This window comes from Odontesthes bonariensis, chromosome 4, assembly GCF_027942865.1.
Source record: "Odontesthes bonariensis isolate fOdoBon6 chromosome 4, fOdoBon6.hap1, whole genome shotgun sequence".
NCBI lineage: Eukaryota > Metazoa > Chordata > Actinopteri > Atheriniformes > Atherinopsidae > Odontesthes > Odontesthes bonariensis.
Genome location: NC_134509.1, coordinates 12,465,784 through 12,487,363, shown reverse-complemented (window position 1 = coordinate 12,487,363; position 21,580 = coordinate 12,465,784). Strand labels below are relative to the sequence as shown.

General features: G+C 40.0%; 1 protein-coding gene across 2 annotated transcripts in view; it reads left to right on the top strand.

Moving 5' to 3' along the window:
* Positions 1-1,855: 1,855 nt before the first annotated feature.
* The window catches only part of fbxo41 (F-box protein 41), a 54,057-nt gene continuing 34,332 nt past the window's right edge, over positions 1,856-21,580 (top strand). Inside the window, exons 1-3 of one of the 2 annotated variants that reach the window (XM_075463015.1) lie at positions 1,856-1,967; positions 17,247-18,035; positions 19,141-19,370. In XM_075463015.1, coding sequence (XP_075319130.1) covers positions 17,487-18,035; positions 19,141-19,370 — 779 coding nt within the window. In that variant the 5' untranslated portion in view covers positions 1,856-1,967; positions 17,247-17,486. Of the gene's footprint in view, positions 1,968-2,017; positions 2,174-17,246; positions 18,036-19,140; positions 19,371-21,580 lie in introns of those variants that run through there. The other variant, XM_075463016.1, reaches the window with a different exon arrangement.

The window sequence follows — 21,580 nt, the reverse complement described above, 5'->3', positions numbered from 1 at the left end:
TGCATGTGGACGCGTCAGCCAGGCTATATCTTTATGGTAATTATGCATCTTCTCATATAGGTAATTTTCTGTATTACTTTCTGGTGATGTGAATTTTGTTTTGGTCCTTTTGTATCTCTTTAGTAAAGTGCATTGTCATGTAGTCATTTTCTCTCCATGTCCCTCTGCTAAAAATCCAGGATTGAACCTTTTTGACATGTTGGTAAGATGCTTTTAATGTATTAAATATATATCAAGCAAAATCAGCTTTTAGTGCTATGACTGAGGAGCACCACTGAATATCTCACAAAAGCGAGGTCAGTCTATATGTTCTTCATAAATTATCTGGAGGAACCAGTGCCAGCCGATCCCGTTGACTTGCAGGGTGGGCCTTGTACAGCTAATTTGCATTTGCTTTGAAGTACAGATGAAATGGAAAGTTGAGGAGAAGTAAGTACAGGTTAGGTGGAGAACATGGCAGAAACAAGCCTGAGCAAGCAGCTGAAGCACTCAATGAGCTGTGGAAGCCATTAGCTCTGGAAGTGCAAAGATTAAACTCTCAGCTGGGCCGCAAGCTGACTGGAACTTGCTCACCATCGAAGTTGCTCGCTCTGTGAACACTAGGCTAGATATGCCTAGGAACCAGGCTAGTTCCTGGAGCTAGCAGTTTCTTTAAAATTGAGCTTCTCGTTAACTCACATGGCTCACCTTTGTGTGGCCCTTGCAAAGCACCGCTGGTAAACACTTAGTCTCAGTGGAGTGCTAGTCATGCTCAGTTCTAGTCATTTTCAGTGTCAAACAGAAACAGAAACATATTGAAATGAGAACAACTTTATTGGCAATTTGATTGTATTATTATGCAGTATATGTGAACACAGTGAATAGAAGAGACACCTTGCCTGCTGTGATACAGCCAGCTTATCTTAGATGCTAACAGCCTCTGTCTCTATACAGAAAAACAGGTTTGCGGAAGAAATTTGTACTTCAGTATGCCACTGTGCAAATTTGTGACAGTACAACTATTCATAATTTGTACAAGTCTGGCTTAACCACCACAAAAGTGACTTAAATCTCTATAGAGTTGTGAAAAGACTATTTCCATGATAGAAAAGCTTCTCTTTCTTCATTTATTGTAAAAAGCAGTTCCAACAGTGAGGTTGTAGCGAGGATGGATACAAGCCAATAAATTCTTCAGATTGAAGAAAAGCCACTGATTAAAAAAAAACACCTAGCCTACATCATGAAGAGAACCCCGACAGGTGGGTGGAGATGGAGGCAGGGCCATATGATCATAGATCCCTATTTTTGGTCTTTTTTGTATCTCGTAGTCAGACAGTGTTTCCCTGCTGTCATCAGTTTTGTAATTTTGTATGTCTTTGTTGCCACTTGGTCTGTAGTCTGAGTTGTTTTATGTATCTTTCTGTGACACACACACACACACACATATATGTATGTATGTATGTATGTATGTGAGATAGGACTTATGGCACCCTTAATTTGGGCCACGCCCTCTCCCACATTTTGGGATAAGCCCATTCAGTGATCTGTCCATGGACTATGCTAAATTTTTAAAAAAAATCTGTGAAATAGAGCATGCTTCAAAACCCACTTGTTTACTTTATGTTAATTGATGAAGCAAACCGGCAGCTGACAAGACTAGATTGTCTTAACTGCTTGAAATGCTGTTTGTTCTGTTAATTTGTCTCTGCCCATCCTGTGTGTAGTGGGTAGGGTGTAATCGACCCATCTCCAAACCCCCATAAACACAGGTATAATATCCTCCTGCTCATCAGCCGTGAGAGGGTTTGTTTTTAATAAATGTGCTTTCTCCCTCCGTCTCTCCTCCCTCCTCTCTGTCTCTCCTCCCTGCTCCGGTCTGGTCCTCCTCTGCAGGCCTGCTGCAGAGAGGGGCTGCGTGACGTCACTGAAGGCTGGAGCCGGTCCTTGATTGGAGTGGGAAAAAAAAAAAATGGGGAGAAGATTGCGAGGTGAGTGAGACGCACATTTCTTTCTATTTTTTAACTCCCTCCTCCGGTCCCATTCGTACCCGTGTGTGCGCGTGTGTTTGTCGTGCATGTTTTCAAGTGTCGCTTCATTGACGCCGCTGCTGCTCCTGTGCAACGAATTTATATGCGACGTCGGGAGTCCAGTCCTGCAATGAGCCGAAGCCGCCTTGAATACTGGAGAACATCGGGTAAATTCCCGGTTGTCGCCCTTCCTTACTCTCGGGAGGGCCCGGCTGCTGGCTTCAGCATCGGTGTGAATTAACCTGACTCCCGGCCTGTGTGTGCGTTTGTCATTACGGTGGCGTTCATTGCTGTAATGTCAGTTTGGTGATGCCGCTCGTCCACACCCACATGATCCGCCGCTTGTGATTGATCCATGTGCTGTGCTGATCTGAGGATCGATGGGTATTTTTATTTTTTTTTATTTTTTTTTTATTTGCGCTAATTATGCCTGTGTTTACTACACCGCTAGCGGTGGTCAGTCGACAGCTTTCACATCCATAGGGGACTCTGGCCAGTGTGTTTGGCCTGTTTGTGTTGGAACTGGACTTGCTACTGTATATAAGATGTGTACAGTGTGCATGCAGTGCACGCGGCTTTAACGTGGTCATTTTAGCTCAAATACTCCATGATTTTTTTTTTTTAAATAGTCTTAACAGTTTTAAACATTTGCCAAGTCTCTATTTGTTGTTCCTTAGAGCACTCTAAGAGTAAAGAAGCAAAACATGACACTGTAATATTTTTAGATGATTATAGTATTCCCCGGGGAAACCCAAACACACTGTCCCAGTGAGCCTCCTCTTTAGAGACAGTACTGTGCAGAAGCTGCTGAAGTTTGGCAAAACTGTCAGATGACTCCAATACATCTCAGAGTCAGCGGGCCTGAGCCTGTGTGTTGACCCACATCAGATTTTCCTAAAGTTGGAGCAGTCATGCTCAGAAAAGGAGGGAATGTTGCATGACTTGTGCAGAGTGAAATCAGATTTACAGCTAAAGGACATCTGAGCTGTTATTTCTTTGACTGCTCTGTCATTCAGGAAATAGTTGTGTTCTGTGTCTGCAGCAGTATGCAGCGTGCATGCCTGTTTACAGAAATCCATGTCAGGCAACTTCATTCACTGGTCTCAGAAAGATTTTGTGATGGTATAGCTATCCGCAGTTTTAGGCACTCTAGATGGATAGTTTCCCAGGGATCAGATGTGAGGCAGGACTTCATGTGATACATCATGTTTTTACAGCATATCTGTCTAACTGTCTCGACCAGCTGACTCTTTGGATTGGGTTTCATTGATTAAACTGACGGAGATGCAGAGTAGTTTATGTCTGTCAGCTAATGTACACATTTGTAATGTTTCGTTCGTCAAGATCTGTTTTTAGGATGGGATTATGTTTTGGGCACAGAAACAAAGCAAGTCACAACGTTTTCTAAGTTATATTCTTGAATGTTTACAAAAGCAAAAATATCAAATGTAGCCATTTGTGTTCTTAAAGCAAGTTCTGGACCAGTTTGTGCAGCTCTGTACTTAATTTGTATATTATTTCCTTGCTGTCTCCATGAACCTGTTTCATCTTAATGACTTATTCTCAGCATTCACTTGAGGTTTAACAGCATTGTTTTTGTACACTGCTTGCTCAGGCATCTCTTTACTGTTTGTGTTGTCTTTTGCTGCATCTAAATGATGTTCATCCAACCATCACTTGGAGGACAGGGATCAGGCTCACCGGTCAGTCCGGGGGCATTCTAACTTTTCTGACACAAAAACGCTTGATATTGAAGCGAAGTGGAAGCTGGTTCTCGTGATATATTTTCTTTGTTTTCCATGTCTTCAAATTTCATCGAATGCTCACTCACGCTACATTTCCAGTCCTTGTAGACAGTGCCATATGTCAGTCAGAGGTGTGACCAGAATGGCATGTGTAGGTGGGCAGTTAGCTCATCTGGGGGGGCAGAAAACAATACCTGAAAAAATCTGTGGAAAACCACTACTACAACTTCAAGCATAATAATAATGATAATAATAATGATAATAAAAATAATAATAGTAATAATTCAATTCAGTAATGAAAATATGGTCACACTAGCATAAATCATGACCATCAATTTTGTTAACAGTGTGGAATTTTTTTATGAATTTTTTTTTTTTTTGGTAAAGAAATGTAGAACTTGTATGATGCATGCAAACGCACCATTACAACGCCATCAGGGTCACAAGAAATGTGTTCACCAAATAACGGCTAAAGAGAAGAAATAAAGCTGAGAGTACCACAATCCTATTACCCTCCAGTCCTGTTGTATACCAGAACTAAAATCTATATCCATTGTCCAGCAGAAGAACAAAGTGTTAACACTCAGAGGCACGGTTAAGGTAAGAGAGGATGAAACCCAACTACCACTCTATCTAGGCAATTTCAAGACAGTCACATCCATCTGGAATACTTTTAAATTGTCAGGTATTTAAATTTGGATGAGAAAGCTCAAGCTGCCCACACATGCACTGCTGGCTGCGTGCCTAGGCTGGCAATTCAACTAGCTAGCACAGTCTCCTGGTCTTAACAGCAGGCTAGCACAGGCAGACTGCTGTAACTAGCTGACTTATCAATGTGATCTACACAAATCAACAAGTAAATGAAACAAACAAGCTCAACTCAACAAAAACTACTACCACTACTTTGTGAAAAGATGACGGAGAAGAACGAAATAGGAACATGAATCGAAGTTGTCAGGTATTTAAATTTGGTTGACGAAAGCTCAAGCTGCCGACACATGCACTGTATGGGCTTAAAGTAAACTCCCGCACAGCGTTGTGCTATTTGAATGGAGGAGGACTGACAGACACGCTCCCTATTCAAACGAACCAACTGGAAAGCAGTTTTGACGATAGTTCTGCCCCTTAACCCCTTCGCCATGTTGCAAATATGTCCTATTTTGGAGAGGTTTTTAGACCAGGACTTTAGGATGCAATAGCTTTTGTTTAACATGCTCCACATTCTCCATTGAGGGTTTAAATTCAAGTAGATACTTGGGGCAAGACATCCAGCCAACTCCAGCTTTTTATTACCTTCATTAAGTCTACATTTCAGATCATTATATACAAAAACAAACAAAAACATCTGAAAATGTGAAAATCACCTTTGTTTTTTCAGCAGCAAGGGGTTAAGGTTACGGAGGGGGGGAAACACGATAACAAAAAAATAAAGCTATAAACTTTGCAGATATATGCTTTTTTAAAATCACCACCTGCATTTATTCTATCAATAAAAGACACAAACAGAGAATCGTGGCCTTTTTTCTGGCCAGTTTTCTTTGGATGGACAGGGCATTTCTCAGGGGGGCGGGCCTTGTTCCTGGGGGGGCAGCCCCCCCCCCCCCCCCCCCCCCCCGTAGCCACGCCCCTGATGTCAGTCCTGTTTGAATAGGAAGCATTTATTCTTCACCAGTTTCCTCTCTCCTCTATCAGTCATTTTGAATATTATGCCAACACAAGCTCAGGATTAATGAGTATAAGAGGACCTCAGAGACGGTCAGAATGCAACCACAATTCATAGAGGTCATTATAGCTTCATTTCTCACAGATGTTCTCTGTAGATGTTTCATCCCCAATCTTGCTTAGGCCATAGCACACAGGACTTGTACAACGGTAAGCTGAAAATCAGCAAAGTGAGTAAGAAACAAATGTGAATGCATAGCAGTAGGCATATATGCAGCAGATGATGTTGAATACTCTACAGCCCCTTTTAGTGCATTTCCTGAATGGACTTTGACATATCAGTGGATCTTAATACCTGTTGAGGAAACTGCAAGATAATTTCCCTTTTCTGTATTAAGATGTCACTTATGATTTAATTTCCTTTCATTTTATATGAAAATAAACAATATACACTTCTATTGTAAGAGTCTGGGCTTTTCCACATATTTACAATCATGTCAAAATGAAAGTCCCCCCTTTAAGTTCTAAGATTTTACACATCAGGACATGATAAAAGAATAATCTGGTCCGTACCAGGCCTTAAAAGTACGAAAATGCAACCTCAGATGAAAAACAGCACGAGATATCAATCGGTTACAAAAACTAACAGCTGACATAGGAATAGGAAGGGCGTAAGTAGCATCCAGGTGCTGTTAATCAGTTGCACTTAACTAGGACTATGACTTGATTAAATGATCAACAGCAGCTGTGAGCATCTCTATGAAAGCTTGCAGTTTGTTGGTCTGGAGCATTCAGACGTGTGATACAATGCCAACCAGGAAAGATATCGGCAATCATTTCTGAGAAGCCATTGTTACTGTCCATCAATCTGGGAAGGGTTTTAAGGCCATTTCGAGCCGTCATTCTGCAGTCAAAGTGAAGTGGAAAACATTAAAGACATTTGCAAGTTTTCTCAGGAGTAGACACCCCAGCAAGTTCATCCCCAGTTCAGACTGTATATTACTAAAAAAAACAAAAAAAAACTCCATTTCTAGCTGTACAGGCTTCAGTGAGCATGTTAAATGTTACATTTGAAAAAGGCATAGCTTGTTTAGAAGGATTGCAGGAGAAAGCATCTTCTCTCTAAAAAGAACATGGCAGCACAGCTTAGGTTTGCTAAGGTCCAGCTGAACAAACCACAAGACATCTGAAACAACGTCGTTTGCACAGACGAGACCAAAGTTGAGATGTTTGGCCATAACACAGCACGATGCCTCGAGATATATATACCCTATCAGCTCAAACACTTCGGTCTAACTGGGACTTACAGTTGTGGAAGAGTGTTGATTTGGGCTTGTTTTGTAGCCACACTTCCTTGACGCTTTGCAGTCATTGAAGCAATCATGACCTCCTCGATATCAAAGTTTTCCCAAGTCAAATGTGAAGCTTTCTGTATGACAGCCAAAGCTTGGCTCAAAAAGGGTCATGCGACAATGATTCCAGGCACAGCAGTAAATCTACAACAAAATGGCAGAAAAAGAAAAGAATCACGGTGTTGCAGTGACCCAGTCAAAGACCAGACCTCAACCTGGTTGAAAGGATGTGGTAGAAACTTAGGAAAACTATGCAAAAACAACTGAACAATGAGGATCTCTTGAGTTTGAGCTTCATTTGTTTGAATTTTATTCATTTGAAAAGGGGAATATACATGAATAAATACAAAAATATGTTTTTTGCATATCGTTTTTCGCATATCGCCTCTGCATTTTGGTGATTCTGAACATAGAACCTTAGAACTGAAAGAAGATGTACTTTAATTTTTATTTTTTTTCATACTACTGGATATGATCACATTGGGGACCAGTGCTTTTGGTTTCTTTAACAACATCATCTTGGCATGCGTCATTGATCCGTATATGCTTTCATTCTTTCAGGCAGTAGCCTGAGTTAATGGTAGACAGTAGTAAGAGGAAAAATCAGTCTGTCCATCGGCTTACATTTCTCATTCCATCTCATTTACTGTCTAAGCCTTGTCCTGTCCTGAGCCAAGCTCTGTTGCCAAAACAAGCAAAATGTGCTGCTAGTTTAATTCTTATTTATCCAGTGGTCCTTTTATTATGTCCCACACACAGAAAACATCATGAAAACCTCATGTATCGTATTATTCCATCATAGAATGACTGTTAGACTGTAATCAGTAATTATTTGAATGACCAGTACATGGGACAGTTGTTTTCTTTGATAATTACCTCAGCCAAGGAGCTAATGTGGTCTGTACTGTACGTTTTTATTTCAATTTCTTTTCTGTTTGTTAAGATTAAGTGGAAGGACCTGATCCAACTGAAGCGATTAACTTTAGAAGTCGATCTTGCTCCAGATGTGGATCTAACACTTTCTTTTTTTCCATTCAGCTTGGGTGGAGGTACGCAGTGTTGGATCACTCTAGTCGATTAGTCGTTGAAATTTGGAAATATACTTCAATATTTGCTGAACAAGTCCCTAAAGTAATAAAGATGCGACCACAGAAAAACAAGAACAAAATCTTCCCATTACAGAAATATTTCAACATTGAATTGTATTTAGAACAGTGTAGTTTTAGCATTCTTGGTGTGTTTGGTCTAAGCGTGTTTATGTTAATTCAGCTGATACAGCTTCTTTTGTCTTTGTAGTCATTACAACCCTGTTTTTAAGAGTGTTGAAACAACCTTTAAAATGTAAGTACTATGAAAATGCAGCTATACATTATATTTTCTTTTTTTTTTAATACATTTTTTTTTTTTTCTGACTTTGATGCCACCAGCATCTTCCAAAAAAGTTAGAACAGGGCCACGTCGGAGAATACAATTAGGTTATCAACATATCAGTGACTTTATTGGGCATGAGAGGACTCTTTCAAATGTAAAAATGGGGAGGATTTTGACATTCAACAGTCTGCATGGGCTCAGGATCATATTTAAAAACCACCGTCAGGATACACTTTGCTGCATGCCCCGAGGCAAGTTAAGAATACACCATCCAAAATAAAAGACCTTATGAAAACATAAGATTTAGAAACACTGATGCCTTTTCTGGGGCTGAGCTTATTTGAAAGGGACAGTCACCTTTCACCAAATGAAAACAAGAAATATGACCAATAGGCAACAAACTGTTGAGCAGCTGAAATCCTTTATCAAACAAACATTTAAGAATCGAAGGACAGTTTACTGACTATAGCAGCTAGTCTAATTCCCCAAATGCATAGGTTGCTCTTTAAAAAAAAAGAAAGAAAAAGGAAAGAAAAGTGACACTATTTCAAAATGTGCATTTTTTTTATATATATATTTTTTTTTAAATGGAAGGAAAGTAAGATTTGGCAGCAAATTTTTGCTTATTTTACCAGTTTTGAATTGAGCTGGGCGGCGGTACTTTTTTATGGAATTATACTCTGTCTTGTGTTGTACTGTACAATACTGAGAAGTTGATTTTCAGTTAGTTTACTCTCTCTCTGAAAATAACACTGTCCAAACATTTTAACACCAGGCGCTCAGTCCGCAATGAGATGCAACTCAGAAACAAGGACTGAGGGGTGGTGCAGATTCAGGTGATAATAATAATCTGTCCATTTCTAGCACAGGGAACAAAAAGAAACATTAAGGAACTTCAGCACAATAAACTGCCTAATCTTCAACAAAGAGTAAATGATCTTATAGTCAATGTAGTCTTCGTGTTAAACATCTCCAGGCTCTACGCAGAGCTGTTTGCCAACTTAGACCATTTAAAATGAACTCAATCCACAGTCTAATGCCTGTTCTTAGATGCTAAAATGGTCAGCATAGGGTTAATTTGCTGTGTATAGTTTATTGCACTCTAAACAAATATTAATTATGTTGTAAGCATTTCTTTTCTTCAAATATCCAAAAACTTTCAAAGAAAAAGGGTTTGTGAGTAATGCGGTCACACGAGATGAAAGTGTGCGGTATTCTTTTCAACACAAGTGGTCTGGTCTGTCCCTTGCTAGCAGGTGAAGGGCTCAAGACAGTGAAATTGTACTGCCAGGGGATTCCCAGGGTTTACTTTGGACTAACACGCTTTGAATTGGTCATGTAGCCCTGAGGACATTAACTACTTTCACTCCTTTATAAAGGAGTTTACATACAGTAAGATGGCCTATCCGGGAAGCAGGTCAAAGCTCTGGAGGGCTCTCATCCATGCCAGCTACTAATTGAATGTGTGCACTCCTTTGCATTCATTTAGCATTGATACAGTTGAACATTGTGTGGGAGAAACTTCAGTTGAACATTTGAATTGTTTTGTCACACTGTTATCTCTTTATCTACTTGGATATTCACTTTTATTATGATATTGACTGTAATAATTATAATACGGGAGTGGGAGGTGCACATTTTCCACACGAGAGATGCCGGCAGCGAAGATGGCTCCATTATTTCAGTGTGGGATGATGCTTGTGTCACACTTCTCATAAGGGTTTTGCACCTCCAGCGTTACACTGCAATTTGCCAGTTCAGTGTTGCAGCGTCTCTGGGTGAAGCTTTGCAGGGGAGTGGCATGATGGTTGTGATACACCTGGAGTCATTCTGCTCCTCACCCCTCCAAACAAATCTGCCTCACAGAGCACAGGCACACAGAAATAAATCTCACCTGTGGGATGGAGCTCCAGAAAGAGTGTGCAGAACAGTGGCTGTGTTCGCTTTTACCTGGTGACTTTGATTATGCTATTTTCATTTCAGACCAGGATGATCATTTGCAGCTCATCCTTTAGGATTTACACTTTAACATTCACAGTACGGATGTAGTTCAAGCGTCAGCTGAATTTCATGCGCAGTGCATACGCAATGTGCAGAATTAATGAACGGAGTTGCAGTGGCTTTAGAGCAGGCTGCAGTATCTTTAAACTCATAATGTAAATTAATTAGCACATAACTGCACAATTAAAAGTGTTATGCTGTAAACCTGCTTGATTACGACTTAGTGTGATCAGCCGATGTCCACACAGCCGTGAATACAAAGATGAATGTAGCAGATGATGCCACTCGGCTTCTTTGTCTTAGGGGTCATCAGCGACAGTGATGGGCTAGTTCAAATATTGCTTAACTGAAATTGAATATTGTCAGCAATAATTCCCTTTTTATTATATTAACTAGTGGTTTGTGTAACTCAAGCTTTAAGTGTTTTCAGTATACACTGAATTTTGTTACACTGCCAAAAACCGGGTAAAACATTAGTTAATAAATTTATTTACTGACACTGTCCTTTTTTAGACATCTGTGTCTCAATGCATATGATCGAAAATTAAAACTAAAACATGTTTAGATCTAATAGATATTCTGACACCCAACTTGGCAAGTGATTACAGTTTTCAGGAACACAGATCAAAGAGAGGTTTCCTGTAGATTATACTTTTTATTTAAACATGATGAAAACCAAGTAGAACCAGGTCCCAGTGTAAGATGGTGAAAAGTGGCGCTGCCCATCACAATGCATCATAGTGTTCCACTTCCTATTGTGTCCTCTGAGTGCGTTTTTCCTCAGCAGCCGTATGCATATTCATAAGCATCACTAGCAAGCACAAATACAGGTCATTTAAAGACCCTTTGTCCATTATTAAGGATCAATTGCTCGGTATAATTGCTTGGTATATTGTGGACATAGGAGATACTAATTGACGTGGTAGCTTCAAAGAAAACTGGAAAAAAGGCCCATCTGTGCAGCTCCAATGTCCCTCCATTGTTTATTAAAAGCAAATATGTCTTTGACAAGACTGCACCAGTAGAACAAGGCTTAAAAGGAACCCCGACTATTAAGATTAGTCCTTGATGTGCTGTAATTAGCCTCTATGGCTAAAATGCATTGTTAGAAACATATGAAATATTTTAATTATTAAAAAAAATGTGCGTAATTTGCGTTTATCACATATTTCTAACTACAGAGGCTGCTGCTACTTTACGTGTGCAATGCATCCTGGGTAGAGACTGTTTAATGTAACAATAAACGTAAGATAATTTGTGCAAAATCTAACAGGCCCAATTTTGGAGCCTGTTATATCTTAATTTTGGTGTGCATTTCCAGTACTGTCGTCCGCTGCTCTTGGGTTGAATTTAAGTGTGAAAGATGTCATAATTATCTCACTGGGTCCAGAGTCCAGCTGATGTCAGTACCTATAATGCATTGCAAAATAAACAAAAATGGTGGAGTATGAGGGGAAGGATTTTGAAAAAAGTATCACAAAAACATTTTGGGTAATTTATATGTCTCTTATATAGTATTAATGCAATATCAGTGAAAATCTAGAAAGCAATACATGTCATATTAGTCAAGCTTCCTTTAATAAAGACAGACTTTTGGTTAGTCAAAGTAGAAGATTTCCTGCTGGGATGGTTGAACTTAAAACTTGTATGAGGATAAGATATTGGAATATCTAGAAATCTGGATGTGTACAAGTGTAACATCAAAAAGTGTCACTGGTGTTTGCCTCTGTCCTCAGCATCAGATATATGTTGGTGTGGAAGGCACAGTAGGATAGCTGATACAATCAGAGCTCAAGTTTCACATGTAAACATAATTTCCTACTTGAGAAAACAACATTTTTCTATCACTTATGGGCTAGTTAAGGACAGCTTTCTATCAACATGCTTTTTCTCTGCAGCACCAGAATCATGACACACTGTGACTTCAAAATGAAGGCACAAAGTAGAAGCCCATGGAGCGATCCATGACCGCATCATCAGCCACCACATGTGACCAGCCACTCAACCACAGATATATCGCACTCTATGCATCACTTCCAGTTTCACACATGCTTAAAGGTTGCAAACATTGAAATTCTTCACTGTAAATAAAAGAAATAGAAAGACTCCAAGTTGTTCCAACATTTTTGTTAATTTGTGGGCACCACTAAGCATTTATATGTGTGAGCAAGCATAACAGGAGCCTTACTTCCCTAAGCAAAGGAGTGAGCTGTACCGCACCTGCTTCACCTTATCCACAGAGTTTAGCTTCCCCAGTAAAGAACTCGGGAGTGAAATTTGATCAAAACACGAACAAGTACTGCTTAAAATTGTAAGCTTAACAACAAGCTACAACCAAGCTTTTGTCAAAACAAGATGAACACGAAGCTGGACAACATGTGTCTTTAAGTGCAGGCAGGTGTGAGACGAGGTCATAGGCACCACAAAGCCTTAATAAACCATGGAGGAACAACCAGAAAAACAGTCTGGACAGCAATCTGTTGAAACCCAGCTGATCATGTCTATTTTGAAAAAGCTAACAGAAGCAAAGCAGCTAAAGCTAAAGCTTGTGAGAGTAAATAACCCACCACAAGTCAGAAACCTCATGTTAGGTTATGTGGCAATAGACTTTATTGGTGTAAAAAGCTCTGTGCAATAACCCAGAGCACTTGAATACGAAATTTGTTTGGATGAAAGTGACTAAAGGTCCTTTAAACTGATGTATGGCTGTTTTTTGTTTTTTTTAAGTAGTCAATATTTTATCACAAGCATAATGCTGAGTTTTCCATAAAAGCAAGTTACAACAATACGTATGCTGTCTGTTATAGTTCCTAGAGAGGTCAGACTTTAAATAATTGGGAAGTTGCAGTTGGCCAAAAAAAGGTTGCATTTAGTACGTATTCACAATAAATAGCCAGTTGTTCAGAGAATTTTGTGTTGTGCCCCTAATGCACACACAGCGGAGACCTAATCATTAGCACTTTGCTGCTACCTGCTTCCAGTGGTCAAGTACACACGATGCCTGTAATAAATCCACACTATAGGGTTATTATGTTGCTCTACTCTTGAATAGCACAATGTGTTGTAACCATCAGTTTAGGGACAACTGTGAACTTTTGGAAAGCTAAACTCAAGCATTTTTAAGCTTATTTCCAGGCAGCTATGGTCTCTGTTTGAAGCCCACTCTCTTACATACCTCTTCTACCATGAAATACTTTCACTATCTCTGCCAGTTCCTTTCCTGTGGCCTCCTCACACTCCCACCTCTGTTCTTTATAATAACCGTCCGATGATTTTATAATCTCTTTCTGTTTGAAGCCATTCACCCGTGACTCCTAACTTTACATCCAGAAACATACCCTTGGGGTTAAAAATGGATTTGGATTGTAGACCAGACTCTACTTATGGACTCCTTCTGACTCCAGGTTACTGCCCTGATGTAAGTAGTAAAAGATAAGGAGTCATTTACTGCAGCCCTGATACCATCACTGTCATTCATGACCTTGCTGCAGAGAATAAATGCTCCCTTTAGATCTTTGTATGTCTTGACTGGACAGAATTTAAGGCCTAGTTTGACCATCTGAGAGCTTGTGTGGGTGTAACAGACAGTGAAAAGTAGCTTTTCATCCAAAGCCCACAGAATACGGTTCTAAATAAAATGGCTAGTTGGGATGGTGATTCTGATGGTGTCTCATATAAAATTGAATATAACAATAACAGTTTCTTGATCTTGATCAATTTTTGCGTGAGATGGATCCTTGCCTCAAGCGGAAGAGTTTAAGTATCTTGGGATCTGGTTCATGAGTGAAGGCAAGTTGGAGCAGAAGATGGACAGACGGATTGGTAGTGAGGGCGCTGTGCCAGTCCGTTGGGGTACAGAGAAAGCTGAGCCAAAAGACGAAGCTTTCCATTTACTGGCCCATCTATGCGCCAACCCTCACCCATGTTCATAAGATTTGGGTGGTGACTGAAAGAATGAGATTGCAGATACTAGCAGTTGAAATGAGTTTCCTTTGGAGAGTGTCTGGGTCAGGAGGAGCTTGCACATTCGGTTGGAGCGTGGAGCAGAGCTGCCTCTAATACCCTTTGGAGTTTTTCTGGGCATGCCCAATTTTACAGTGACCCCAGGGTAGACCTAGAACGTACTGGAGGAATTTTATATCCCTACTGGCCTGGTAACGTCTCAGGATTCCCCCAGGAGGAGCTGGAGATTTTGGCTGGGGAGAGGGACATCTGGGACTCTGCAACCTGACCTCGGATAAGCGGAAGATGATGATGAATCGATTGATGGATAATTCTTGTTTATTCCCTTGTGCCTTGGTCAAACATCAAACAAGTACAACTAAAAATAGTAGCTTCACTGTACAGTGCTGTGAGATGACTTCAGTTGTGAACTGGCACTGTACATTAACTGAATTGAATTACTCCTTGATGCTACAAACTTTGAAACTCTGGGTGATTTCTTACTATAGCACCAGGTAGCTGCAAAATGGGGATGTTGTTACAGAGTTTGTTTTTCGTCTCAAAATAGTGCTGAAACACAAAAGTGACTATGGCATTGTTACAAATCCAATCGGTGCTGGAATAAGATTGAATCAATATTACACTGCCATTCAACTGTGTTTACCTCATCTTGTTCTCTGAAGTGCCACCTCCCTATATAAATTTCTATTCAACAGATTTTACGATGTCGATCATCTGATTTTGATCATTTGTAGTTATCAAGACCGTGATTGTCTGAGGTGATGTGCGAGTGGGGATTTGCTTCATCTTTTGATTGGTCATTGCTGGCTGTCATTCAGACTCATTGTGAGTAGCACTATTATTATTTACTATTATTTCTGGTCGAGAAAAAGTATTCGATAGTGCAAGAAAACATACTGGAGCTTCTGATGTTGTATTTGAGGAAATAGATAAATAGAAGTACAATATAAATTTAAACAGTGGAATAGTTGCATTACAAATTAATAGTATTATATTATCAGATTTTGTATTCCCTTTACAGTAACACTTCTGACACTCCAACCCCTCCCGATGTTTCAGCTGAACAACACAGGCAAGATGGTTACCAAGTAGCCTTAACTCTTTCCATTTTCTGCCTGTTTAAATATCTTACTGAGTACTTTAATGGAGATGGGAATGCTTGCCATCTGCAGTGTACTAACTGGGTCTGTGGAATCTGCCTTGTTTAATAAGTGGGCACAATTTGCCAGTAAATTCCCTGATCCAGCCTCACCAGACGTCTGATAACAGCCTTAGTGACTTCTAGGGATTATCATTGTATGAGCACACCGTGAAGAATGGTCTGCATCTGTCATTTGTCATTACATCCCCAATGCGGCTGCTTCCTTCATTAGCAGCTGCTGTACACTCTGAAAAAGATAAACTCAACCCCTAGCACTGGTTCGCCTTTTCCATCCAGTCGAACTGTAGAAGTCTGAACGGCCTTTGTTGGAATACAAACGGTTTGTGCTCTACTACATGTGCAGCAATTGAGATTTAGGCCACGTGGAGTTGGAATTTGTTTTTGGCAGAAACAGCACACTAAAAAGATCTGGGATTGGTGCTTGTTTGTTTTTGGACCAGTAGCAATTGAGTTGCATTTAATTTTTTCATTTGTATTCGATTTGTATAATTTGAACTATATTTATTGTTGTAACAGTAATTGTGTGTTGCCCCTAAGCCATGTCGCTCCTGGTCCATGTAAAATAGCTCTTAACCAAAACAATTTACTGTTGATGATTCATCTATATTATTTAGTTAAACCATTCACTACATTCACAGTGAAGAGCTCCGTTTTTTTTTATTAGCAGTGCATTGCTGTCTAAGACTGATCTTATCTGAAAAAACTGCAGTTTAGTTCAAGTGAAGCAGGGGAATCAGTGCATTTATATTCCACCGCAGGTTTCAAGGGCTTGGTAACTGAATAATCAAGTAATGCACTGTTCTGACAGAGCTAACGCTGCTCTGCATCTACAATAACCTGCAGATACAACTGATCAACATTAATAATATTAAATATTTGAATATTATTAATAGTTGACTGTACTTTTGTGGTTATAAATTGGGCATTTTTACTTAGAAATGTGAGATATTTGCTTGCTTTGTTCATCATAGTCTAAGTTTTGTGAATGGGGGTATTTTTCAAACAAAATGTAGCATTTACTGTAGGAAGCACAGAGATGAGATTAGTTCTCCGATAACTGCCTTTTTTTTGTCTCCAATGTGGGTTACCATATCCCCTCGTAAAGGACTTAACATCATCCAGTCTGACCTTGTTGGCTTAAGACTGGAAAATGACATTGGTACTAACAAGCACTCTCGGTAATGGTTTCACTTCCATTTCTAGACTCTTCCAGAGTCTTACTCTGTGCATGTCGGACTACAAGTGCAGTACAGTTTGCTTTTTAGCCCTCACCGGAGGTCTCATGTTTCTTGACCATGAAACTCATACATCATTATTAGTGAGTGATGGAGGAGGCCGTGGTCTCTCCTGGACCTGGGATGGTAAATACTGAGGGATGGGCTACTACAGTGAAGAGCTGAAGAAAACTGCTGTATGATTGTGATCTGAATTCTAGATATTCCAATATATTTATATTTCAGACATGAATTGTTCATAACAGAATATTTTAATTGTTCATTATGTTGACTGTGATACTTTTTAAATGCGTGTATCATAGTTATTATTTATTTATTTATTTATTTATTTATCTTTCTTGTTCTGTGCTTACTGGCACATTCAACTGCAGACAAATTCAAACTTGATAGGTCATGATTGGTGCCCCCTTTTTTTTTTTTTTTAAAAAAAGAAGAAGTTGAAGTTGGCCTATTCACTTTTAATGGTTGATGATAATAATCTAGTAACTAATGAAACAAGTACCATAGTTTACAGGGTTATTTGTAAGTAAAAAGCTCTATATTAAAAGAGCAAAAGGCATCATTTACCACCCTACCATTTATCTCTGGGGTGGGTTTTTCTTTGTAGGTGCTTTTATCATCTACCTCTGGTCCAAAATATGATTACATTGGGCTTTTTTAGTGAAATCTAATTGCCAATTTACAGTAGCTTGTATCAACATGATTTCAGTAAGAAACTCTTCAACTCTGTCTTGTAATTTCTTCCTCAGGCAGGGACACCATGGCGGATGAAGTAAAAAGACCTATTGATTGTTGCCGCTCTGCACGGTCATGTGACTGACCTGGCTCCTCCGTTTCACATGGGATATCTCCTCCACCCGCTTGGTTCCCCTTGTTGCCTTGTTTGCACCATGAGAGGATCTTCCAGGTGCTTGACCTCTGTGCCCTCATACTGGCGCCGCTGTTGTGCTGCGTGAGCGCCATCTCTCCTCCGGCAGTTGCTGCACGGAATGGCCTCTTTGGACCTGCCATACCGCTGTCCTCGCTGCGGGGAGCACAAGCGCTTCCGAAGCCTGTCGTCTCTACGTGCCCACCTGGAGTATAATCACACATACGAGACCCTCTACGTCCTCTCCAAATCCAACAGTGTATGTGACGCCGCCGCTCTGCTGCCGCTAGTGGCTGAGGGAGCTCTCCTCACACCTGCCAACAACAACGACCCTTTTGAGCCACTTCGGCCTTCCGCTTTAAAGGAGCGGCACTTTGCTTGCCGTGAGCTTCCTTTTGCAGACGACCTGAGTTTGACCCCAGCTACCCCCAGCTCTTCAGCCGGGTATATTCCTAATGTGGAATTCCCCTTGGGGGAGATTTTTATGAAGAAAGCGATGACATCCACAGATCCAGGTCCCCATGGAAACCCAAGCACGGCTGTAGCGGTGGCAGCTAATGTGGCAGCTAGTGCAGTGGAAGCAGCCTATGAGGAAGGCCTGGCCAGGCTGAAGGCACGGGCATTCGAACGGCTGGAGCTGGATGAGAGGCTGGAGAAGCTGTCGGAGGAGGTGAGTAGGATCACTACGGTTATTGCAATCAACTTTATACTTGCACACAGTGCAGATTTGATTTCTACAGGAAGTAATTGCACAGTCCAAGAGCAATCAAGGGAAATACTTATCCCCCTTTGTCTTTGTGTTTGACATAAAACTATCAACAGTACTCTTCTTGACACTCTTAGTCTGCTTTAAGAACCTTCAGCTCAGCAGCAGAGAGAAAAGTAATGAGCTCATTAGAGCCACATTAAATGTGATCATTTGAACTGTGTTCAGTCCTTCAAGTTGAGAATTGAGAAGACCTGCCATTTGAGAATATCTAAGAAGTTACCTTTTAGGAGCTTACCATCTCTACAACTATACGACCTTCTTTCCTGATCAAATTTGATATAGAGTTAATAAAAACGAAGAAACAAAGTTTTAAGGGTTTTTTTGCTGCCAGCAAAGCATGACCTTCAGTTCTTCTGGGTTAGAAGATGCATGGCTACATCCTTGATTTTTTTTTTTCCAATGTTTTCTCATACGTCAATTAAAAGAAGGAGGAAGACTGTCATGCTCCATAGTCTAACAAAATTTAGAATTTGAGCACACTTTGTCAAGGCCGGGACGAACTGTGATTTAACTGTTTTTGCTCTCTTTGTCTGAACTCTATATTCTCTTATGTAATGAAGGCGTTGCCTTACTGCGCTATAATCATGCCAGGCACTTTGTTTCAAATTATGCTGAATACTTTCTGAATGTTGGACATTACAGTTATTGAAGGGCAAACAAATTTCAACCACACAACTACAGAATAGCCTTTTTTTTTATTGAAATACTAAAAAGTTCAATTTTTGGTTTGAATTTTTTCTCTTTTTCCCATCCTGCACCCTGTTACTGTGCTGCAACAAAGGCTGAATCATAGCACAAGACTATCAAGTGCTGTGATTTTCTCATTGCTGCCGAATTCCATGTTAGGTGCCGTTACCAAATCTGGATGTGTAAAGACATTTTGCTGACAAAAATAATGCATCAATTACTTTGTCCCAGTTAGCATTGTAGTTTTTACATTTGCTAGTTTTTCATACGGTATTATATGGTTGCACATCAGACGGCTCAAGTCCTTTTTGCCTTCAAGGTGGAGCAGAAAATATCGGCCCGTGTAGGCCGACTTCAGGCGGAGCTGGAGAGGAAGAGCTCTGAGCTGGAAAGGGCCAAGCAGGAGAGCGAGCGGCTGAGCCAGGAGAAGCAGGACCTGGAGAACAAGGCCTCAGAGCTTTCTCGGCAGGTGGACGTCTCTGTGGAAATGTTGGCCAACCTCAAGCAGGACCTGGTGAACAAAGAGGCAGAGCTGAACCACAAACAGCAGTAAGTGAAATGCACTTGTTTCTAATTTCTCCACCTCTGAGCTGAAACAAGCCACAGGTTATATTCTGACAGAGCTAGTGTTTACAGTGTGTTGTCAGGCCAAGCTGAAAAGCCAGTGTTTAAATGTTTTCCAAACAGTTGCACACAGGATAAGTGTTTAAGTCTTCCTTAGGTGTGTTCATATAGTGTTGTGCTCTAAATGTGATATAAGTGATATAAAGTGTTGTTTTAAGAATGATCAAGGAAGGGATGGTCAAACCTTTATTGCATGGAAGTGGGTGCAAATGTCAAATTGTCAGTTTAGGAAGTTACAAAACTTGTCTGAGAGTGTCCCTCCCTGTTCCGATGTTGGTAAATGTTGTTGGCAGTGGTTTCTGAAGCTGTTTGAGCTCCTGACTACATAATAACATGTTAACTGTGCTCTTTTTATAAAGCACATCATCACGCCTCATCTCCTTCACCTCTGCGTCTCAGTTGGTGTAATTTTCAGCCAGCTGTGGTCGACATCTGTCCCACTGCCGTTGCTATATACCAGTGACCTCCGGGTTGGTCAGCTGCTCGTGTAGCAGCTGGGTCGGTAGTAGCTAGCTCCTCTCGCCGTATCCCGCCAGTCCTTCCATAAAGCTGTCATAAGGCTTCATGAACTAATATGGCTGCTGTTAACAGACTTGGATGTAAATCACAGCATTATGAAGCAAGTTAAACATGATTTGGAGCTCTCCTGCAGCATGGCACCAAGAGTGAGTACTGGCAGATCAGGCTTTGAGAGCTTTTATTGAAATGAATCCCAGGACGATTTATTGTGTGTTCCAAACTCTGATGGTATTTTTAGTTTGGGAAGCTAGAACGATGCTGAAAAAAAAAAAAAAAAAAAAAAAAGAAACAGAGGGTGCTTTTGTACAGAGGAGGGGATGGGTACTGGTTTACCCATATCCTTTCTCACTGTTTATATTTTAGAAGACGCATGGAGTTAAACAATCCAGGGTAATTCAGTTTCTTATTCTTTACAAATGACAAAACTTTCAATTTAGACAGCAATTGCCACAATGTTAAATTGATTATGTCATAATTAAATGGTTAGCTGAAGAAATCTTAACATTCTCAAAAATGTCAATAAATATGTCAAGATGTTAAAGTTATCAGGAGCTTCTGTAATGCTGTAACCTGTCTGGACACTCAGCATAATCATTTTATTTTCTTCCTATTTTGTCACTTCTTCTTGATCTTCTTATCAGGCTTGAATATCTGGAATAGGATAGAGAAAGAACGGCACTTTCAAAGGCCTCAAATCTCACAACGAACATCACATTCACTATTTACTGACTCTCAGTAATTACATCAGTAAATGGCACGTGGACAACAAGCAGGTAATTGAAATAATACATATTGATTTAATGCTTCTTGACCATTAGTAACAAGATGTTATTACATGGCTCAAGCAGGAAATATTGCAATTATCTGCAGACTATTTTCGACTATTTAGATTTAGATTGTTTGATCCAAAAAAAATAAAAAATGCTGTAGTGAAATTGACCCGTCACAGTTTCATAGATCTTAGGGTAATTTACTTGATTTGTCAAGATATTCAACATATAATAAAACAAAACTTAAAGTAGCACAGAAACATCACTTTTGGTTACTTTAGCTTTAAATTTCCAAATTATTCTTCTGTTAGTCTTTATTTATTTGTATTATGAATGTAGCAATGCTGCTATGAATAGATATAGGTCATCTGGGCCTTGTAGGACACAGCCTACATACTTGCTGAGCGTTTAAAATGCTCTACATTCTCCAGTGTGTAGTCTCGTAACACATGCAACAATTTCTATTTTACTGTCATTCAATTTAAACAACGATATGTATTGATTACAATACATACAACAATAAGAACGCATACATTATGTACACAAGCAACAACATCAATTCAAAGAAAACACGCAAACATACCAGCACCTTTAAAGAGATCTTCCATTTTCTATTTTTTTTTTTTTCATTTCTTTTCTTCTGAATTAGGGCTGTGTTTTGCACTTATGAGTAGTCAGTAGACATCGATCAAAGTGCTCTCAGTTTGGAGTAGCAGGGATGAGTTCTTTCAGGGCAGCTAAGCTAAGAGCTACTCAGGACAGGACAGGAGAAGATGGTGTAAATCACAATCTAATACAGCTCAAACTTCAAAAGTTCCACAGCGGTTTGAGCCAACGCTATTTTCA